General features: G+C 38.4%; 1 protein-coding gene across 3 annotated transcripts; it reads left to right on the plus strand.

Moving 5' to 3' along the window:
- Nucleotides 1–1,236: 1,236 nt before the first annotated feature.
- Nucleotides 1,237–21,840, plus strand: ZDBF2 (zinc finger, DBF-type containing 2). 3 transcript variants are annotated; one of them, XM_014954659.1, is made up of 8 exons: nt 1,237–1,287; nt 5,276–5,375; nt 6,434–6,485; nt 7,015–7,066; nt 7,670–7,775; nt 8,587–8,714; nt 14,460–17,290; nt 17,960–21,840. In XM_014954659.1, the coding sequence occupies exons 2-8, from the start codon at nt 5,352–5,354 to the stop codon at nt 18,001–18,003; spliced, it is 3,237 nt and encodes a 1,078-aa protein (XP_014810145.1). In that variant the 5' UTR covers nt 1,237–1,287; nt 5,276–5,351; the 3' UTR covers nt 18,004–21,840. The 3 variants fall into 3 exon arrangements, with proteins under 3 accessions (XP_014810145.1, XP_014810147.1, XP_014810146.1); XM_014954660.1 differs by lacking the exon at nt 1,237–1,287 and adding an exon at nt 4,402–4,473; XM_014954661.1 differs by having other exon boundaries at nt 14,460–21,840.
- The last annotated feature ends 1,515 nt before the right edge of the window (nt 21,841–23,355 follow it).

The following is a 23,355-nucleotide window of genomic DNA, read 5'->3' on the forward strand; positions in this document are numbered from 1 at the left end:
TAAGAAGTTGTATTCTCCTCTGTTCTTTTTTTTTTTTTAATGAGTTCCATTTTTGCCATGTTCTGTATTATATGAGACAACTTTAGTTCTGTACCAAGTACATATTTTTCAGCAATAAAAACATATTTGTATCTATGCACATATCAAAAGAATTCAGTGGCAATTAAGGTAGTCCCCTCCTAAAGAAAACCCTTCTCCTGCTGTTCTTCCATTTGAGATTTGTGTTCAATTACTTGCTCAGCGTGGGTGGACGTTTCTAAGCTACGGTTTCATAATCACACACCAGTGTCTTTTTACAGCAGCCTTGGTTTAAATTTTCAGTATTATGGTGCATTCAAGGTTTTTTTTCTTCTCCCACCGCACAGTCCAAGCCTGTATCTGCACCTGTCTTCACACACAAGGGTGTTGATTATCTTTGTGTCTGCCCATATTGCTTAAAAAATCCTGCTGCTTCAGCACAAGAGAAATATGCAATCGCTGGTTTCCCACGGACGGGAGATTAGATAAACGTTAAAAAAAACTCTATGATTGAAAACAAAAGAGAATCTGAACTAAGGTGATAAACTCTGAGAAAAAGCCAGTCCAACATTAACTCAATCAGTAAGTCAAACTAAGACCTTTCACTTTCTGATAAAATCTAAACAAGGTACACTATTAAAAGCAAGGTATTTTTAATGATAGAAAATGAAAAAAGTACAAGCCTGCTCTCAATCATTTGAAATTATGTGCTTTGAGGGAGAAAATAACTATCCCAGTAGTTGAAATGAAACTTATCGATGACGCTACCTCTCGGAACAGAAAAATCCCGAGTGGAGCTGACAAAAAGACACAAAACCCCGGTTTGCTAGAGCAGGTTTCCAGCACCTTGGCCGCAGAAACCGCGGCTTTCCGGGGTCCCTTCACGCTGCGTTAGCGCACCCACGGGAGAGAACTGCCCGCGCCCAAATGGCGGAGCCCGGCAGCTCCACGCGTTACTGTGGCAGCCACCACCAGCGACATCTGCCACCCTTCACAGGGCCGAGGCCACCGGGAGCACGGACACGGCCACGCAGGGGTGCGCAGGACCCCGAGCTGGCACAGGCGCGAAGGGTGAGCCCGAAGGCGGCTAGAGAGCGGCGGGACGGCCCCTCAGGCCTGGGCGGGAAACTGCAGCCCCCTCCCCTTCCCTCCCCTCCCACAGCACAGCCCTCCGCTCCACCCACACCGCCCCGACCCGGAGGAGGAAGCCGAGGATGGCGTCCCTTGACCCCGGCCTGGCACGGAAGAGCTCACGGAGAAGTGATGGAGGTGAGACAGTACCGGGGAGGGAGCCGGGCGGCGGGAGCGGGGGGGATGCGCGCCGCCGTGCAGGACAAAGGGACCGGCTGGGAGCGGGAGGGGCCGTTAGGGGCGGGGTCCGCGCGCCACTCAGCCAGCCGCCTGCGCGCGCGCGTGTTAACGTGCGTGGGTGCGCCCCTCAGCCCCCTCAGCGGCCGGCAGCCCCCGCGGCGGGAGTGGGCGCCTCGGACTGTGCGTGGCGGACCCCCCTCACAACACAGCGGGGCTTTTACCCTTCTCGGCTACCCGCCGGGACTTAGGAGCCGCCTGCGGCTCCGCTCCGGGCGGCAGTGGCGGCGGCGCCGTGAGACGGGGCGAGGAAGGGACAGCGGACACGCAGCGGGGACGGGACTCGGCTGGAAGCCCGAGCTGGTGCTGGCTGGCGGTGGGGCAAAAGCAGTTCCTGAAATAAGTTGCTACCTCCCTATCTGTGCTAACGCTGTTGGAAGACAGCTAACTTTGTTTAAGCGAGAGTTTTCCCCTTGTTTTCCCTCTGGTCTACCCAGCACAGACCTTCTCAGGGGAAGAGGCAGCGGAGGTTTTTGTTGAGGTGGTTTTGGAGGAGCTGTTTTGATTGGCCTCATTGTTCCTTTTTATTTATGTTTTACCTGTTGCAGTGCAAGAGTGACACACTGTGGAGGGTTTTTTCTTTGATGCTTTTATATATTATTGGAATGTGCCACTGTTTGTTTTTTTTTTTTTTTAACATGTACATTTCATGCCTTTTAGTTGCCTCTTCATAGATTTCTCTTGGTAGATGGGATTGGGCAGTCCCAAACACAGATACAGGTTGGGCAGAGAATGGGTTGAGAGTAGCCCTGAGGAGAAAGACTTGGGGGGTGTTGGTGGATGAGAAGCTTAACGTGAGCTGGCAATGCACGCTTTCAGCCTAGCATTCTGGGCTGCATCGAAAGAAGTGTGGCCAGCAGGTTGAGGGAGATAATGTTTTTCCTTCTACTCTGCTGTGGTAAGAGCCCACCTGGAGTCCTCCATCTAGTTCTGGAGTCCTCAGCACAGGAAAGACATGGACCTGTTGGAACGGGTCCAGAGGAGGGCCACAAAGATGATCAGAGGGCTGGAGCACCTCTCCTATGAAGACAGGCTGAGAGAGTTGGGGTTGTTCCCCAGAAAGGGGAACAAGGGGAACAGAAGAAAAGGCTCCAGGGAGACCTTATAGCAGCCTTCCAGTACCTAAAGGGGGCCTACAGGAGAGATGGGGAGGGAGTGTAGCGATAGGATGAGGGGTAATGGTTTTGAACTGAAAGAGGGGAGATCTAGATTAGATATTAGGAAGAAATTCTTGACTGTGAGGGTGGTGAGACACTGGAACAGGTTGCCTGGGGGGGTTGTGGATGCCCCATCCCTGGAGGTGTTCAAAACCAGGTTGGATGGGGCTTTGAGCAACCTGATGTAGTGGGAGGTGTCCCTGCTCATGGCAGGGGGGTTGGAACTTGATGGTCTTTAAGGTCCGTTCCAACCCAAACCATTCTATGGTTGAGGCTTTTCGTCCTCTGGCTGTTGTACACAGAGGAATTCAATAAAACCAAAAAGAAGTATTGTTGTTAGAGACAGCCAGTGTAGCCCAGTTAGAAATTTACCATTTTTGTATATGGCCAGTTGTTTTTACACTTGTTACAATTTACAGGATTTTTCAGTGGTAAAATATTTACACTAAAGCTTTTACAGGTATAATTTATTTTTCAATCCAACAGCTTAAGATATTTACAGTTGGAAGTAATGAAGCTAGGGTGTTGCAGGCTTTGTGTGGACATCTGAAATGTCTTTTGTGAATTTTTGTCTCTAGTTTCTGTTTTGATAGAGTTAGAATTGCAGTTAGGCTGTCCAGATTTTGGCAACATAAATAACATATCTACATAACAGGTTTCCTCTACATTACTAGCCTGTGATTTGAGCTTGACTTCAGATGGTAAACAAGCTGTTTATAATTTGAGTTCAGATTTTTTTTCTTTTTCCTGTGCACTAGTGTTCTCATGAAACACCGAGACATGGATAATAGGTTTTCCTCTCGTCAGCTTTGTGCATAAGTATTTCTGAAAGATCTTCCTCTGATGTTTTTCTGTCAGTTATTAAGTGATAGCCAGGCTTTTACAATTTTTACCTAACCTTCCCTTCTTCCAGTGACAAAATCTGCTCTGTTGAATTTCCTCAAACTGTAGAAAGTTGACAAGGAGATGCAGACTGGAGTAATTTGTTGTAGTTATTTTCTTAGTCGTCTGCTGTTTGAAGTTACTGCGCTCCTAGCTGCACTCCTAGCTCAGTTTAAATGTGCATGAGTCTGTGTCTCAACTTAGAGGTGTAACTTACAGAATTGTGCTTGTAGATGAGTGAACTCTCAGTAGAGCATCACCATGGAAATTACTCCTTCAAATAAGGAAGTAATGAACTGCAGTAGTAGTTATCCTCCAACATATTGCAGTTGCCACTGCTTGGTGCCTCTGAGGTGAAGCTAGATATTTGTATATTGAGGTGCTGTAAATCTAGTTTTGGGGCAGTTGATGGGAATGAATGGTTGTGGTGTCCCCTGCTGACTGTCTGACCGCACTGTCAATGGGGTAGGCTCCTCTGTGGTCACTACACTCTTACTATGCTCCACATTTGTAGCTTTATCTTAGAAAAAAAATTAAAATATTCTATATACACACACATGCCCCTTTAAAAAAAATCAGTAAGTTGACTTCAAGCATGTGGAACAAGGTATTTTCCGCAAAGCATCATTCATGAAAGATAGTCTTGTCAGTTTTTCATTTACTGTCTTTTTGATCCCAGCTGAATATAGGACACTGAATAGGGTGACTGAAATCAGTTATCTATCAAGAAATCTTTTCTCAATTGCTTGATGAGAAGGATTATAAGTACAGCTGGGTTTTGTGTTGTTTTGTTTTAATATTATTACATGAATTTGTACACTATGGGAAGGAGATCAAACCTGGTGTTTTGGTTGGGTGGTTGGGGTTTTTTTCATTTTGTTTTGGTTTTTTTTTTTTTTTTTTTCTTAGTTGAGATAATAAGGTACTGTTTCTGACCCTGACTGCTGTAACAGCTCTGCTATTTTATAATGAGTAGTGTATAGTCAGGGAAAGACCAAAACAAGTTAAAGAAAACTAAAAACAAACCACACATCTGTCAAGCCTGATGGTATGTAGCCTCATATAGGGGTATCTTTTCTACATATATGAAAATGGGAAGGAAACCAGAAGGAATGATTCTTGTAAAAACAGTTTATAAAGGATAAAAAGTGATTGATTTGAAACTTTAAAGTTTGTTATCCCACAACTACATAAATGGTAGGTCCCAAGCAGATCTAAGAATTGCTAAATCCTGAGTTTTGAGACATGATGTGGTACTTTGACTCTGATGTTGTTGATAGTGATTGTGCAAATTACTGTGGCTTTTCTGTTTTCCTGTCTGCAATGCTAATGATAATACTTAATTGAGTATATGATGGTTATAATTTATAAATTTATAAAATGCTTTGAACATCCAACCTACTGCAAAATTTCCAGTTAATGTATTATTGCAATATCTAATTAGTTTATGTAACATAAACAAAGTAAAACACTGTTTTTCTGAGCAGGTTCATGAATTATGCTCAAAATAGATTCATTTCAATTCGGTTAATGTTGAGGAATTTATTTTCTGTTACTGTAGAAGTATACTTAATTTCATGAGTGCTAGCATCCAAAACAACAATATTTAATACATAGGGACTATGAGGAAGAAGGAAGGAAGGAATGGTTAACATATACGTAGGAAAGACTGTCAAAAAAACTTCCATAATAAAAAAGAAGACTGTACTGCAGACTTCAGAAAGAGATTTATTCATTATATTGACTGATGTGTTTGGAAAGTGGCACAGAAAAATTTACATGCCTTAAGGCATGGAAAACATGCATTATTAACTTTGTTTTAAAAGGCTCTTTAACTTCATTGTTGCCAGGTGGGATGAGAAAAGATATGTGTCCTGCACTGCAAATGGCCTCCTGTTCGACATAATCTGGAATCAGCTTTGGTGGATGAAGAAGGTTGATGACTTTAAGGTTTGTACTAAAAAGCTGATTTTATGCTTGCATTCCATAATGAAAAAGGACTGTGTGAAACTCAGAAGTCCTTGTGTTTGGGCACCCTAAGCATGTAACTGCATCTTGCTGCAGTCAAATTTTAATTAAAAATTGTGGGACTTGATATTGGCTTGCAGGTCTTTTGAGCAATAAGCATTACTTTTCCAGCCTGGATAATTATTTTGTGTGACCTAGGTCTTGTATCATCTTTATTGTAAAGGCAACTGAGGAAATTCAGTAATTAAATGAATTTGACAAGGTTATTGCTTAATAACCTAACAGAGTCTAAGCTGTATTTGTAAGTATAGTATTTAATTTCATTAATTTGATCAGAAATTAGCTCCTTTTATCAAAGCCACTATGCATTGCTAAATATAATACTAGGGTGTTGTGTTTTAACCCCAGCCAGCAACTAGATACTTGGAGCTGCTCACCACCCCCCCACAGTGCCCCAAAGGGTTTGGGGAAAGAGTGAAAACCCTCCTGGGTTGAAATAAAGACAGTTTAATAGAAACAATAACAGAAAAGGAAAAATAACAATAATAATGATGACACGGGTCACTCTCACCACTTGATGATTTGGCACCATCCTGCACAGTGGATAGCGGATTCCCACCCCGCAGCTGACCACCTGTTTAGATACTGAGCCTAAAGTCTATGGTATGGAATATTTCATTGGCCATTCTATTGTTCTGTCTGTACTTATATGACAAGCTGAAAGAAGTCCTTGAATAGCGTAAATATCACTTAGCAACAACTAAAACCTATAGGTATTATTGACATAGCTTTCTTTCTAGTGATTGCTGTGAAAGGAAACTTCTTCCCAGCTGAAACCAGGACTTGGGGGAAACCTAGTAAAGCAGAAATTTATTTTTACAATGCAGCTTCAGCTATAGATCAAGACTTGACTTAGATGAAACAATATAGTGCGTCTGAACAGCTTGGAGCTTGGACAGAAGGATCAGCTTGAGGATGGGTTTTACTGTGGGTTTTCTGTGTTATTGTTTATTCTTAGGTTTTTTATTTTTTATTTACAGATGTTTGACAGAATCAAACCATCTGATGAAGCTTCTGCTTCTTCAGCACAAGGTGAGAAATTTAAAGTAGCTGTTTTTGTTGCAGTTATTCTTTTTTTAATGTAATAATTAACAATAGAAGCATTAGTTCATCTTGTAGTTTCAATCATGTACTTTGATTTCCTATATTTCATTATGGAACTCAGATGGAAGAAGTGACTTCTGAATCATCCACAGAGTTTCCATTTAGATGTAATTTCCTTGTCCTGTAATGAGCTGTTTAAGACGTTCTACATTGCTGCATTTTATCTCAGTGGTCACGATGTAGCAGTATAAATGTAGATTGCATAGTCTTGATTCCAGACAAATCAGCAGAGAAATTCCCTCTCAACCATGAAAGAGAAAAGCTTATGTTATTAAGCTCTTAGAGGAACTTTGAGGACAAAAGGATCCCTCTCTACATGCTTTCTTGAACTTACTAAACTTTTTATCTCCCTTTAAAATAATAGTTTTGACAAATGCAATGTGAGAGAAGTAACTACTTGCAGGTAAAACTCTGTTTCATCTCTTTGATATTGTGTTTTGTTTTGCTTTTTCCATAGGACTTGAAAGACATGGTGTTGAAGATGCTCTACAACAGGACAGCAATAGCAGGTAAGTGATGATTTAACTGGCATCTAGCTTACTGCTTACGCAAAGTAAGACAGGAAGAATCTGTTTTTCAGCCTTACCTGTTATCTTGTGTAACGGATGACAGTGATGCAATATAGACTAAGTGTGTAATGGAGGTGCTTTTTAACTTCTACCCACATGGGATTCAAAAATGGGGGGATGGCACCTTGTAGTGCCCAAAACTAATATGTGGGTTTCAAGATTTCTTTGTCTTTGATCTTTTTTTTTTCTTTTTTTTTTTTTTTAAATTTCAAAATACTAAAAAGATGACTGTCTTTTTCTGGAGAGACAGTTCTCTTCAGATTTCAGCCAACTGAAATTAGCATTTGTGATTGCTGTGCCTTCAACCTGTTATCCTTTGTTCTGCATTTAAGAAAAATTTTCTTGAATGAAAATTGCTTGGGATTACCTTAAAATGGGTAGTCCTACTTGCCATTACAGTTCTGAAATAGAAACTTTTATCTTGCAAGTTTGTTCCAGCGCTGTAGTAAGATGGATGTTTAGAATTTCCGTATTAAGAACATGAATTAAACAACACAACATTTCTCATTTTCTTACTGAAATGTCTTGGTAATATTCTTTCAGTTTACACACAAGAAGGCAAGAACATCCTCAGCCTGGAGTATCCACTGTGCAAAGTAGACAAGGATACTGCAACTGTTGCCATGTACACTACAGTAATCTGGAACAGGTGAGAAGGCTTCTGTGTAATTCAGCAACAGATAGCAGGGACTACCCAAAGGTTTTATCAGCTTACAAAATACCACTCTCTACGCTGAAGAACCAGTACTGAATGAAAAATAATCAATTTGTGAGTTGCACAATGTACGCCCTGAGAAGAAGATACCTTTCTTATCTGTTACTTGTTAAAAAGATGCTAGTAGAGTGGCATAGCTACTGCAATCTGCTTTTCTGAAGTGGGATGCTGCTGTGCATTGCATTCATTGCGTTTATTTCTGTGGCTTCAATCTTGAGATCTGTATATATTGTAAAATATTAGGGATAATGTGCTTGATATCAAGGCTGAAGACATTTGATCAACTCTTTTCTGTTCTTTAACTCTCTTCTTCAGTCTTCTGTTTTTTAGACTTTTTAAATTAGAAAGTCTAAATCTATTTAATCTTCTGTCCTTATTTAATTTCTCCTTAATTTGAGAGAATTAAAGGATGTTTATTCATATAAAGTTCAAAAATATTTTAATAGTCATTCATAGATTATTTAGAGTATTTGTACTAGTTACAAGAGGTTTGTGAGCAGCTGGCAGAGCTGCTAAATCAGGTTCCAGCTCAGAAGGATGTTTCAATACATTTTGGTATTATTTGAGACATGCTTAAAAATCTCATTGAATCAAAGCCTTAATGTAGAAAAAGCTGAAGATTTTTCTTTTGATTTAAACATTTTTATAGCAACAGTGTAATGTTTAATCTGGGAAGTAATTTTTAGGAACAGGCCGGTGTGTTAACAGTAGTATTACACTAGTCATTTGTTTTATCTTTCACCAGCATGTTTTCAGCTCCCAGCACAGACATTTTACCACTTACTGTAGGAATCGTATGGGTACCAGTAGCTTGATGGAGCGTTTCCTGCAAGATGTTTTGCAGCATCATCCCCACAGATACCATGACAACAGGTATAATACAGCTGTCTTTTTTCTTTTTTTTAAATATGTGTTGGTAGAATGCATGTATTATCAGTTCTTATTTCTGTTCGACTGCTGAGCAGTAAATTTTCTCTGTTGGAGGGAAACTTTCACTTTGAAGACAATTTAGAAAGGAGTGTATTTATATAAACACTGTCCAAGTATATTGCTTTTGTGTTGTCTGTGTGCTTTTAAACTTTGTTTTGCTACTTAAGGATTTGATACAACAGTATTGATAGCAATTAAATGTGAAGACCTGAAAAAAGGAGGAGTACATGGGTCAGTGGGTATAATGGCAGACTGTACACTCTGACATGCATTTACAAATTCTTATAATTTGACCCTTATTTATATTTATATATAAAAATTCTTAATTCTGGGCTTTATATATATTTAGCAGTGTATTTTGTGGTATTTTTTTGAAAGAGTTCATAATTTTGGTTTATTGTTTTTGGATAATGTCATGTGAATATTTATATGTTTGTTTTTCATTATCCTTGGAGTACACACATTCAGTTAATGCTTGCATGAATTACTTGAATTGGCCAAGTCATTAATGTTCAAGCTTTGAAAAGTGTTCTGTTTAATTATCTTGTGCATGTTTAGGTATGGTAAGAGGGTCAGTGTGTAAGTTTTTCTCTGTAGACGAAGGGAAATCTATTCATAGAGTTATGGAATGGTTAAAATTAAATCTCAGTTAAATCTCATTCCTCATTTGTTATGTTCTGCAAGGCACACAAAAATCCTGCTCTGAAACCAGTACAGTATCATGATATGCAACTCTGCTGTAGCTATAACAAACAAGCAGAAGGGTATTTTGTGGTATTTTGTGTGAAGGCAGTCATATTGATATTATCAGGATGTGACAGAAAAAATTAATAGACATTTCTATGACAAATGGGACAAGGACACATACATATCACTACAAATACATAAATTAATCCTTCCATTTTAAATAATTTTAATCCTTCTAGCTTAAGAATGTCCACATTTTTTTGCCGTGAAGAAAATGCAGGACTCGCTTTAAGGCAACACCCAAATGAAAAAAAGCCCTCTCTTGAGGTGTTGCTAATACAAGATTATTTGGCGAACAAAACCTACTAATTAGATAAAACAAGCCACTCACATTCCTTTAAGATGCTGGAAGAAGGAATGGAATGAGAAAAATAATGTACAAAGTCTGGGTGAATTTGGAAGGAGGAGGAAGAATAATCCCAAATCTACATAGAGTTTGGAGAAAGAAAAGCAAGTGTGAATAGGTTTATGTTGCAATCCTTTTCTGAAAAATGACTGAAAAAAAAGTCACTGTGTGAGTTGACACAGGGAGGATGCAGGAACAACCACAAAACCACGGACGAAATGCAAAGAGTAAATTTATTTTAGTTACCTTGCAAACAGGAGGATCTCCAAAGCAGCACCCAGGCAGAGGCACACAAACAGGAACACAGACTCCACAGAGCTCAGTCCTTGCTAGAGAGTTGCCAAACCTGCTGTTTTCGCCTGGATATCAGGGATTCAGGCAGGTGTAGTTTACCACTCTGCTTTAATCTTTCCCATAGCATGGCAGGAATCTCAAGCATGTTTGATAGGGTGCCTCTGAGTCTATCACAGGCCTGTGTTATCTAAACACAGACACAAACAGGAACACAGACTCCACAGAGCTCAGTCCTTGCTAGAGAGTTGCCAAACCTGCTGTTTTCGCCTGGATATCAGGGATTCAGGCAGGTGTAGTTTACCACTCTGCTTTAATCTTTCCCATAGCATGGCAGGAATCTCAAGCATGTTTGATAGGGTGCCTCTGAGTCTATCACAGGCCTGTGTTATCTAAACACAGATGTTCTACTTGTCAAGTGCACAGGACTAAACAATTAGTATGATATTTGTGGTTTTTGACACCAGCTGCAAGTCACTTGAGCATGTTTGCAATCTTCCTCACCAATTTTCTGTTATTTTCCCACATTCTACCCCCTTGCTCAAGGGACCACTTCTGCTGGTGCTGGCAAAGCTGGACATGTCCATTTGGGCTTGAGGGGTGTAGGGCAGGGTAATTCATAAAGGTACGTAGTAAACACATATAGAAAAAAGAATAAACATATCTCTACAATAACACTTTGAATGAAGTGTCCTATTCATCCTGTCAGGGAATTAAACCACTCAGCCAGCCAGGAACCGTCAGTAGATTGTTTCATTTGATGCATTAAGTCCTAAAGATGTTGAATGTCATCCTCTACACTGGCTGATTCATCAGTTACGTTGAATCAATGCATGCCTTCAAAACCGAAGCAGCAGCGTTTATGGTGTTGAAGGAGGAAAAAATAGCAATGAGAAACATTAATATCAAAATCACTTAGCATAATATAATCCTGTAATTCAGCTGCTGGGGTTGGCACACCAATGGAACGCATTGTCAAAAGATCTGCAGCAGTTAATCTTCCCTTAATATAAAAGGTAGATGAGTTATAGTAGAGGCTAACCAAATCTAGGTACTTACATGTTAATCTTGCAGAAAAGTATCCAGAGTATGTACTTGTAGTACAGGGCTACCTGTGATAGGGAAGGAAAACAGGAATGTCATCTCCTTCCAGTAACACGCTGTTGCTCAAGCTCCTTCAGCTAATATTGCTCTGGGTTTGATAACCTGATATGGGGTAAGTGCCCAAACAGATTGGAGAACTATGGCTTGTGCTTTTTCTGATTGAACTTCAATTCAATGTTTGCGACACCAGTAATACCATTCCAATGCTATCTCCTCTAGATAAGGCACAGGTATTCATCAAAGATACCTGCAATACAAGAACTTGAGAATCCTATATCAACAAAGGATGTCAAATAAGAGGAGGAGTTGGAGTACAAAACCATAAAGAATTCTCAGGGGTTGTTATATGAATCTTCACTTCTAGACTAATAGGTTGAGGTCCCACCACGCAATCCAACAGTGTGAACAATTCCATTTCCCCCGTAGTTAATATTTTGGGAGAGATACCATCTGGAAGAATTTCAGTCCTCACTATATTTTGTACTGGAGGTGTTACAATATGATCATAGGGTGTTTGATTACAAATATTCCAACTGTTTAACAAAAACAATTGCTTTAGTAAGATGTGAATGCCAATGTTGTCAAGTTTTAGTAGTTTTTTCAGTTAGTTAGTTTTTTCAGTTGTTCCTTCAGCATCCCGTTCATTCTTTCAATCAAGCCATTAGCTTGGAGATGGTAGGCAGTATGGAATATCCAATCTATCCCTAGGCCTTGAGCCAAATCCTGGACGTATTTCCACTGAAGTGTGTCGTTGGTCACTTTGTATTTGGTTAGGAATCCCATATTGATGAATGAGTTGTTCTAGTGCTTCAGTTTTGTTACGTTGTTTAGCATATTTTGTGGGTTTAGCAAAAAAAGTCCTGACACTCTCTCCACAGCAGTGAATACCTATTGCCCCCCCTCAACAGAGGTAAGGGGCCCATATAATCAACCTGCCAGGTATTCAAACCCCATTGGCAGTGTTTTGTCTTTTCCCATGGAAATATATGTAATGTTCTTAAATGTGGCTGCATACAAGTAGTACAATTATGTGCACATTTTATAAACATGTAATGGCAAAGGGGTTTGATTGTGAGCAATGTTGCATGCATGTGCAGTATAGGATGTCCACAAGCTATACGTGCGTACGTAGCTTTAGCATGTACTTCAGCAAAGTCATACTATCTAGTGCACTGTTATTTTGTCTCTCGAGTGAATTAGTTTTTGATGAGCTGAGATGTGCCTTACTTTTAAAGGATATCTTTGTACATATTGCCAAAGTTGTTGCCATAGATACCCTATATGGGGGGGTAGATATTTGTATATGCCAATCTTCTTGGGCCCAGCGGGGTGACCACATTGTGAGACTTGCGTACACAACCCAACTGTCAGTATATAAATAATGTGCCTTCCCTTCGGGGTAGCAAGAGATGCTGCAATCAATTCAGCCCATTGACTAGATGTCTGTACACCTACTTGGCATAACATAATTCCTGGTAGTGGAGCATATGCAACTGCTCTCCACTGTCATTGTCCAGTCGCTGTACATGTTGCACTTCCCTCGGTAAACCAGGGATCTTTTTTGTGCTCTTTTATTAACTCGTCATAAGGGGGAGCCTTGTTCACAGGAGATGTAGGGATATCTCCAAAGGGAAGAGTTTCCCCCTAGTGTGGGTATATGATTAAGTGATACAGTTCCTAGAAGAGTGGCATGTGGAGTGGTTACATGTGGTTTTCCTGGTAGAAATAGTTGCTGTAAATAATGTTTCCTTTTCCAATGTGTGTCTGCCTGAACTACCCCTGCATGGGCCCTAATGGAATCACCAGTAACCTACCCATGAATGTGTATGGGTATGTGTACAGTCACACTGTCCTGGCCTGTGATTCTTTCAGTTTCTTGTAGTGCCCAAACTACAGCTAACATTTGTTTTTCCATCTGGGTAAAATGTGTAGCGCAGCCTTGTAATGCCTTGGATCAAAATCCTACAGGTCCTTTCTGATTTTTCAGCCCAGTCATCTGCTGCAACCCCCACAAGACTATATTTTGTCTCAATAAGACTATATCTTGTCTAGACAAATCTTGCCTAGATTTGTTACTTCTAATTCTAAAGGATATACTCACCTAGGAGTGTATAATTGTGCATGCTCAATCAAAACATTTTTGCAGGCATCAAAGGCTTCTTGTTGCTTGGTCCACTGCTAAACAACTTTCTTGTTAATTTCTGCAGAGGGCACATTAATATCACCAGATGTGGCATAAAAGTTCTCCAATAAAATAAAATTTATTCACAATACTTCTGTTAGCAGATGAATGCACCGTAAGAGATGCATGGCTGTCTGCCATGTATTAAAGTAAGCATCCCTTTGGGTCTTGCAAGGTCTGGTTATAACTTTCAATTGAAACATGACATTCTCTCTTTAATTTTTTTAAAAATTATTTTCATTGGATTTGCCCAGCTGTTGCACATTGAAGCCTTGTGGTTTCCTGTGTTGCATATGAGAAATAACCTGTACCTGTTCTGTTAATTCTGCAAAACATAAACATGGTATTTGAGGCAGTGCTAAAGACAGAACTGCCAGTTGCAGAATATATAAAAATCTGCTGCTGTCACAGTGTGGCTGAACAGTCATAACTTGACTTCTTATAGAAGTAAGTCAGAAGTTGTAGTATGTCTGTGAGAAATGGTAAGTATGGAATTCCTTGGCAACATGTGCAGAGTTCCTATCAAGCAGCCATGCTTTATAGGGAAAGGAGCATTTATACTCAATACTATTTTTATACTGTGCCATACTGTAATGTTCCATTTCTCTACAAAAGCTCAGTATCAATTAGGGATAGTTTTACCAGTGAAATAACCTCTTAAGCTCACAACTTCAAAAAAGGAAATATTTTTACTTTTTCTTGCTTTGCTGTATTTATAAAATGATTGTAATGTATATTTGACCATTCTTAATAGATGGTTGCATGAGGAGGGTAACTGACTAATGCCTGAATTGTTATCTTTAGCGTGGTGGAGAGGAGGCGGGAACACTCCACAATTTTTTAAAATGAAATATCTCTATAAAAAAGTAGCAGAGATGGTAACTTGAGTTTGTTCATTAAGTGTGATGCATTCTAGGTAATTACTCTTTTTTTTTTTTTCTAAAAAATACTATTGTTTGAAAAATCTTAAGCATATTTACAGTATCTATACAAGTTGGTTTCTTCCCCTCCCCTTTAGACCAAGCTATGATGACATGCCACTCCCCGTCACTCCAGAGGCTGCTAGGATTCCTTGCCTGTCCCCAGGAGAGTTGGAGAAAAAGAGGAACCAAGAAAGACAGGAGATTTCCAGCAAAGACCTGGAGCCCACTGGTGAAATAAGCTCTTCTGCTTCATGCCTGTCTCGTGAGACCACAAAGAAAACTTCCGTAACACAAACATTTATTCAGAAAGTAGAAAGACGGCAGGAACATGTTACAAGAATATCCCAGCAGTCTATGGGCAGTTGTAGCAATGAGAAATGGGATACCCTGAAAGATGCTCCAATTGCAAATCATAGCTATGAAGGCCAGTTTACAGCTGTGAGCACTATACCTCAGCGTTTTTATGTCAGTTCTTTAATCCATAATTCTTCTGGTAATCCTAAAACAGGAAAAAATGATACGAGTTTGGCAGCATCAAATCTGATTCCACATAGTGGATGTGATAAAACAGGAGTGGAGGTATGCAATAGTGATGTGTTATTGAATACATGCTTGAATCCTGCTCCGACACTGGTTCACCCAAAATGCCCTTCAGTTTCTCATCCTATGTGCAGCCACAGCAATTCTTTACATATTACCTCAGGTCAATCTCTCTCAAAACGAGATGGTTTACGAACTCAGGATGAAACTTTGGCGTCTGATGTCCATCTCAGGGATACTGTGGGTATCAGCAGCGTCCTAGATCTTGGGACTTCCCCACAACTAGCAAGATGCAAAAACGTGAAGACGAACAGAGGTGATGAAAGCTCAGTGGATGACACTATTGAAGATGTTATTTTGAAATACTGCCATGGAACTACATCTGAAGAAATTTATTTCAAAGAGGAGAATAATCCCTGTTTAACTTTTTCATCGCTTCTGGATGATACTCATTTAGAGGGTTCTGAAATGAGTTTTGACTGTGATGCACCTCTTCAGGCAGGAACAGATTTACCTAAGGCAGCTATAAAAGGTATAGAATTCCTAAAAGAGGTCCAGATAAGTTTGCAAGATAAAGACTATGGAACGCAGCTCTCTTCTGTTTTAAAAAGTGAGTCAATAGAGAAAGTAGAAGCAGTAAAACAGGATGTTGTAGTTCCTACTGAAGAACCAGTTCTTCCAGCTCTGCCACATGTGCCTCCTTCTTTTGTGGGAAAGACTTGGTCTCAAATAATGTATGAAGATGATATAAAAATTGAAGAACTTGTGCGTGATTTCAGGGAAGGTCGTTTTCGCTGCTACTTTGACAGTGAATCCTCAGCCAACTGTACAGGGAAGAGAATGAAGAAAAAAAAGCAGAAGGATGATAAAAAGAACAATATTATCGAGGGTAATAGAAGAGAAAGTGCATCAGTTAAAGCGTTGCCAGAATTTAATAATGCTTTAAGTGGTGGCTTTGATTTTGATAACCCATCTTTAGCTTCAGATACACTATGCAACCCACACACTCTTAAAATGCCTAGGAAAAGGACATGGCGCCTGGCTTCAAGGTGCCAAGTGGTTAAAGTCAGCCATGGAACCCAAACAAGTCTGTTGAACTACCCTGTAGCAAAAAGAAAAATATCTAGAAGGGAATCTGATCCAGCTGATCAGAAAGCAAGCATTGTGTGGCCAGAGAATGAAAAAACTCCAAACATGAAAACTAGACTATGTGCCCTTAAACTGCCTGAGTCCTACAGCAAGATTATGAGTCCCGTACAGCCCAAGACAGTGGTATATGTTCTTTCGTGCCCAGAGATTAAACAATGTAAAGGTAAACCTATAGATACTCCCAAAATGAGGAAAAATCGTAACTCCACAGATAGCAAGGACTTTGTAAGGTATAAATACAAACAGTGTTCTTTTAAGTATTATGACCCACTGACAAATCGAATTCTGAAAACGCCTCCAAAGAGTACAGTTGGAGAAAAGGCCAAAAAGCCCTCCCACGTTCGACAGCTTTTCAGAAGTCTCAGCTTTGATGCAAATATGAGGAAACTAGCTGATGCACAGAGAGAAAGCACACTGTCAAAGTCATTTAATTGGTCAGACTTCTGTAGTTCGTCTTCAGCATCTTTCCTGCCAGATCCAGGTAAAGGGAACGATACAGCTTCAAGTCAAAAGGCAGATGGATCTTCTGTTTCCACAGAAAGAACAGATTGTCTGGGATCTGGCCACTCAGAGAACTCTTTGAAACATCTGATCATTTCACCTTTGAACTCTCACCAGTCTGTGGTAGAAGGAGATAGTAAATTAACTCCATTTAACAGTAGAGGTAACAAAACTCCTCTGACCTCCATCAGGAGTAGTGAGCGGTTAGAGAGAGAGAATCCAAAGGCAATGTGGAAGAGAAAAGAAGGCACTAATAAAGAACCAGTTTTTTCCAGAAAGGCTGCAGGATCTATGTCTGTCAGATGTACTGTTGGGAGGAGAGGAAACAGAGTAACCACATGCAAGCAAACTTCCAGAACTAAAAAACAGCAAAAAGAGGGGATGAGAAGGAAACTTCATCCTCATGCCCAGAAAGCTTCTGCTTTCTCCATCCATAGGTGCCAGACAAGGAAAAATACAGTGGGAAAGCACCTTAAGAAAGAAAAGCCTGATGCTAAAAAATTAAAGGTGAGGAGGAAACCAAAAAGGACCTTTCTGAGCTCAACAGTTGTCACAGAGATTCCTAAAAAGAGGCAGAAAGTCACATCGGAATCTTTTCCCAAGAAGCCAGAGCGAACTTCTTCCAAAGTCGGTAACTGGGAAGTAAGTGGAGATCGGGGTCACCCTAGTGCTGTGAACCGACCCTCTAGAAAAACTGCTGGTGTACCTTTACTTCGAAACTGCCTCATTCTACCAGGTGAGAGCTAGCTACCAAAAGAACTTTTGTTTTTATAGCCAGCACCTGGAAAAAGATTGAGGAAAAGGAAAGGGAACAAAAAGTCATAGACAAAGCAGTTGAAGTGCTAGAGCTGCAGAAAGTGCAAAGCCAGTCTAATGTGAAACAAATACAACTGTAAACTCAGCTCTTGTTCCTGGAATATGGGAACATAGTGTATTGCACTGTTCTATTGGTAAGCTGCAGAAGTTGTGCATTTGAGTTAAAAAGCACTTAGAATCCTAGTTACTAGACTTCACCTGTACATTAGAAAAATGAGCTTGAATAGTATCATATTGTTTTTATGGTATTATCAGTGCGTAATAGTGCACTATAATAAGGTAAATTAGAAGCTGTATTAATTAATTGTGCCTATTCTTATTTTTCCACATAACTCTAAAGTGCAAAAAAAGACTCGATTGTTGTGCTAGAAATTAAATGAAGATATATTAATCTGGGCTGAATTCTGTCTATGTATTTTGTGTTTGTGTATATGCACACCTTCAGCACATAATACATGCCTATGGAGTGGCATTAAAATTAATACAGTATGATACAATTCAGATCAATTCAGTCTTTTCTTGAAATGAAATATAATTGTACATGTTTTTATATTGACTTTTTTTTTTCCTGAAACCACGTCCAAAGTAGTCATTTTGGACAAAAAGTCACTGTGGGCTATCTTCAAGCAATAATGGACCATGCTGGTAAGGAAATTTGTCTCTCTAGGGCACTGTTCAAATGGTGGTGGCTAAAGTGAAATATCAAGTTCCAAAGCAAATATAGGCTTAGGGTTTGGGTTGGTTTTTATTGTTTGTTTGTTTGTTTTTTAAATAGCTTATTGATTACATCTGTCGGACAATTTCACATTCCTTAGTGGGTGGATGGAGAAGTTGTAATACAAACAAATAGCAGTGAGTTGTTCTAGAATGTCAACCTTAAATTTGAGTTTCTATGGTTTCTTTTATTTTAATTCAGTATACTGTTGGTTATAGTTTTATGTACTATAGTTGAAATTTTCTTTTTAAACTTTCAGTAAAATATTTAAATAAGCCTAAAGCAACATCGATCTAAATATACTAGAGTTCAAATACCTGTTGAAACAGATATTTATATATCTGTTTAAAATATTTAGTTGAGTTAAAATTATATTCCATAGTGACTCGAGTTTGGCCACTGATGCTCTAAGTACTATTATTTAATGGCAAAAAAGACTTTTTTTAATTATTTGGTTTAATTTTTTCATTTGTGGGTTTTTTGTTTGTTTAATAGTTATATGATGACAGCTTACTTAATCTGTTTAGGAGACATAAGCTTGCAGATGTTTCTAGGCTTTAAAATCCAAGATTACTTGTTTGTTTATGTTAATTTAAGTATATAGTTGAGCATCAGCACAACAGGGACTCTGGATTGTAAATCTGCAATTTGGTTTATTATATAATCTATCTTACTTTAAAGGTCTCTGTAAATTCTATAGTTGTAGCATACATCTTCAGCACACAAAAAAAATATAGAAAAGACCAGACCCTGCTCTTTTTGCCATTGAACATAACATCTGTGCATTTTCACCTGAAAAAACAAAATCTTTCTTGATTCCTTTTCTGAAGTCTCAAGGGTCACTGGATTGGATTGAGATAAAGGTGGACTTTGAAATGTATTATTTTAATATACAGTATCTGAAGGAAATAGAAAAGCTGTCATCATAAACCACTTGTTCAAAAAATATTTTGGGGATTTTTTTTTTAACGTATGTGCATATTTCCCTGGATAAATAAAAGATGTGCATGTACTTAAGCCAGCTGGAAACCAAGTTCCTTTGCAAGTCAAATATGGTCTAACAATGTTTTGATGTTATTTTTAAATTTTTTTTTTTTGAAATAAAAGCTGATTTCTATGGGTGAATTTTCCTACAGTTGTCAGTAGACACAGAATCTTATAGACTGTATTGCAAGTCACTGGAAAATGAAGGGTTATAATATGAGTTCTTATAGCCCTCTTAACTAATTGTGCCTGTATAATTTAATATTTTGTCTAATATAAAACTGATTTTTTTAAAGCAAAGTTTTAAATGAATGGATTTTATAGAAAGGCTAATTTTTAGATAAAGCAAAAGAAGATTTTTAAATAAAGTTTGTTTTAAAGCAAAGCTTTAAATTAACTCTATAGGTCCCATTCTAACATATTTTTATGATACAAGACTGTTTTCCTATCTAACTTCTTCCATCTTATTTTTCACAATATTGTACACATGAAGAGCATGAATTGTTTTGTGTGAATAAGATTTAATGCACATTGTACTTCAAGATCACTAGTGAATATTTGTTTACAGCCAAAAATACGTTCTCTATACTCATTCATTGTAAGCTTATGTTTCTCCAGCACACAATTTTTCCTTGAAACCTTGAGTAATAAAAATATCTTGACTATAGAATGACTAATATTTGTAGCCTGTAATGTCTTTTTGCTGTTGTTGTTTGTAAATAATAGACCCCCTCATCAGGGTGAGATTTTTAAAAGGAAAAATGTATTATATTTAAATAAAAGTGTGAGTAGCTATATATTTTCCTTTTAAAAAAAAAAAGAGGAAAAAAAGAACAAGTATGAAATGTAACAATTTTTTAAAAAATCAGACGGGGTACAAGTCTGGAAACATTTCTGTGGTTGACGGTGTCAAAATAAGATTTACTGTATTCTTGGATGTTATTCTATGCCTCACTTCTGACTGTTTAGAAACCTCTTCTGTGCATGCTCAATGACTACTAGGAAAAAGAGTGGAGATTGTGATAAGAGAAGTAAATGTAAAAACTGCTTTGGAAAAAGAATTGATGAAGATAAGTGCAAAACAAAAAAAAAATGCAGAAACACTCAAAATACCGTATGCATAAAGGAGAAAAGAGAAATTTTCTGGGGTCTTGAGGGATTAGTTAATCACTTTCCTATTAGATAAATAATACAGATTCTGCTGTCGTTAGTGAACAGCATGTTGTTTCATTAGCAGCATGGCTGAAACTTCAAAACATGATTATGATGTCTACAGCAATAGAAAATTTGAGAGCTGAAATACTTTATCCCTGAAATCGATGGGAGGGCTGCTTGGATTCGGATGGGGTGGGATTTTTTTTAATTTGTGTTTTAACATTAGTGGACAAAGATGTTTGTGGGTATGTTTGCATGTCTTAATCTAGAGAGGCAGGAAAAGATAATTGGACTAAGGAGAAATAAAGTCATGCTTTTTGGATCTAATTGGAAGCAGTTAGATGCTTTTTATAATAGTTGAGAAAAATGTTGTCATTTCTTCTATGCATAAGTATTTTGACCTTCTGCAAGTTCATACTTATGTTTTTCACACAGTTCATAGTTTTAAAAAAATCTCTCCCCCCACAAATTATTAATTCAACCTTTTAAAACAATCTCATTCTAAACAGCTTGGTTTTTGTTATTCACTTGTTATTGTGAACCTTGAGTGTGACCCAGACTCATGCTGTGCCAGATACTACCTCAGCAGACTAGCAAATCCCCCAAACTTTACATGTCTGGCACTTGCACCTGGCAGTTTGTCAGTTCCTTTTCTGATAGGCTTTTTTTTCTTTCTAGTTCTTTCTGACATCTTTGCATCCAGTATTCTTGTAATTGTAGTATGAAAGTGCTCCTCTCTGGGACTCAGATAAAATTAGGTATTTAGTTGTATTTATACTGAGACTATGACTTAATCTGAAGTTCTGTTTAAATTTCATGCTAAATTTGTGCCCAAATAAGAATATGTGGTTTTGTGGTTTTGGTGTTCTTGTGATTGATAATGTATTTTACAATACTCTTGCTTGATGCTGTAATTTTTTATCTGCTTGTCTCTCTGCTGTCTGTGGTCATTTGACACAACGTGAGTTTGTAAGAATACAGTGATACTACAAACTTGTCCAGTGCTGTTGCTGGATATTCTTTGTATTTTCAGCTCATTTAATTTCAGATTTATTGCATTCATGTTTTTCCTTAGTCGTGCGTTTCGATTTTTTTTTTATGTTGTGAAGAGCTAAATTACAGGGCAGGATATTCTGTTTGGAAGTAGATCAGTGACAGGTAACAGAAGTGGATGGTGTCCTGCTTTGAAGTGCAGGGGACAAGCTGCTGTGTGTGCTCCTGTGCTTGGGAGTCTGCTTGCTTCACTGAGTGGCATAATGCTTCTTGATTTCTTTAGCTGCCTTCCTTTCACTTTCACCTAGAGTAACTCTGCCTGAGAATGGAGTAATTTGAATTCGTACTTATTCTGGAAATGGAACAGTCTTTCAACTGTTCAGGTCTTGGGAACAGATAAGAAAAGTAAAACGTGTCTCACTTGCTAATGCAATTGAAATCCCAGAATTTTTATCTGCTATGAATTACAGCATTCCTGATAATCTTTTCTAGAAAACTTTGTAGTAGCATAGGTTTGAGCATGCCCAGAAGCAAAGGTTTTGTTCCTTGTTTATGTTTTGCAGTTATGAATTTATTCATTCCTTCAGCAGAACAAGTCTTGTTTTAATAAAATAAAGACTGGATTTGTGGTTTTTGTAGTTTCTTTATTTTTAACATGGAATTTAACTTGAAACTGTTTGCTATAGTTTGTTGTGGAAAGAACACAAAATGGTATGGAAAAAGCTACTACTGTGAAGGAGGCCAGTTGTAATTTAAACAGCTGTTCACAACTGTATGATATCTTGACCCAGTGAAGTCTTCTGTTGACTTCAGTGAAGCCAAGATTCATCACATCTTGTGCCAACTAAAACAATTATGTCCTTGGATGGCATTGAAAAAGCATCGGATTTGTTTTAGATGCCTAATTGCATTTTGGCAGCAGGAAACCAAGAAACACCAACCACATGGCACAAGCCAGATCCCTGCAGAACTTAACTCATGAACTTTTTTTTCAGAATGTGCACTTAATAAGTGAGGGAAGTGGCTGGAAGTATCATAATGTTAAGTAGCTTTCTACTTCATGCAAAATGGATTGGCTTCTCTGTGATCATCGACCAGATGAATCCTGATTACGATCTTAAAATGCATGCAGAACTGTTTTCAAAGCTGTATGCAAAAATACTTTTAAGAGATTTTCTGGTAAATAGAGTACTAGAATACCTTGACTGATAGAAAACCCTGTGTAGAGTACCTTTTTCTTTAAATTTAGTAGTCATTTGCTGTTCGTAAATTTAAACCAGCATGATCTTTTGCAGGAGCAATGCACACAGATGTGTTAGTTTGGATCAATAAATGGCTAAAAGGCATAGGCATATTGTTTCCTGAGGCTTCCATACATCATAAAACTTCAGGACATGCTTTGCAGTTTTAAATCCATACTTGAAGATAGCTGTTATGTATTTTGGAGTTGGCTGAATGAAGTTACTTCTGTGCTGTCAAATAATAATTTATTAAAGGCATACCATTCAACCATCTAAAGCTGGAGCTGCAAACATGGTACTTTGTAAGCAAATTTTGAGTCTGGTAATTGCATCTTTCATGGGAAATACAAGCAATTAATGATATGCTTATAGAGTGTCAAGTACAATGGAGGTCCAGTTCAAGTTGAAATATTTGAGAGAGAAGGTGAATTTAATAGCATGGGTTTAGTTGGCTTTGGAGTCATTAGTGGTTTGATGTACAAAATTACTGTGTTTCTGTGGTCCTGGAAGTTATAATGATTTTCCTGAAGTGCAGAAGTGTTGTTCTTGATGAAATGTGTGAATGCAGATCATTATTTCAGCTTACGTGATGTAATAGTGTCAGTAATTCTAAACCTAGCGTTTTTCTTTATCAGTGTTTTTCCTTAAGGAACACTGAAAAACGGTTCTTCCCAAATACTAGCATTTGTAAAAAGGTTTTTAAATCTCTCACATCCTCAAATAAAAATGTACTTTAGCATACTGAAGCTAGTCAGCTTTTCCTATTTGCTGTGTTGTACTGTGTTAATATTGGTCCTGGTGCAATTAAAAATGTTGGTTACAGCTTACTTAGTCGTTATTAATATTGTACAAGCAAGTTGCAGAATCAAAATACACTCTTGTGAGCTCATGCAGAGA

Source organism: Calidris pugnax, unplaced genomic scaffold (assembly GCF_001431845.1).
Source record: "Calidris pugnax isolate Ruff unplaced genomic scaffold, ASM143184v1 scaffold103, whole genome shotgun sequence".
Lineage (NCBI taxonomy): Eukaryota > Metazoa > Chordata > Aves > Charadriiformes > Scolopacidae > Calidris > Calidris pugnax.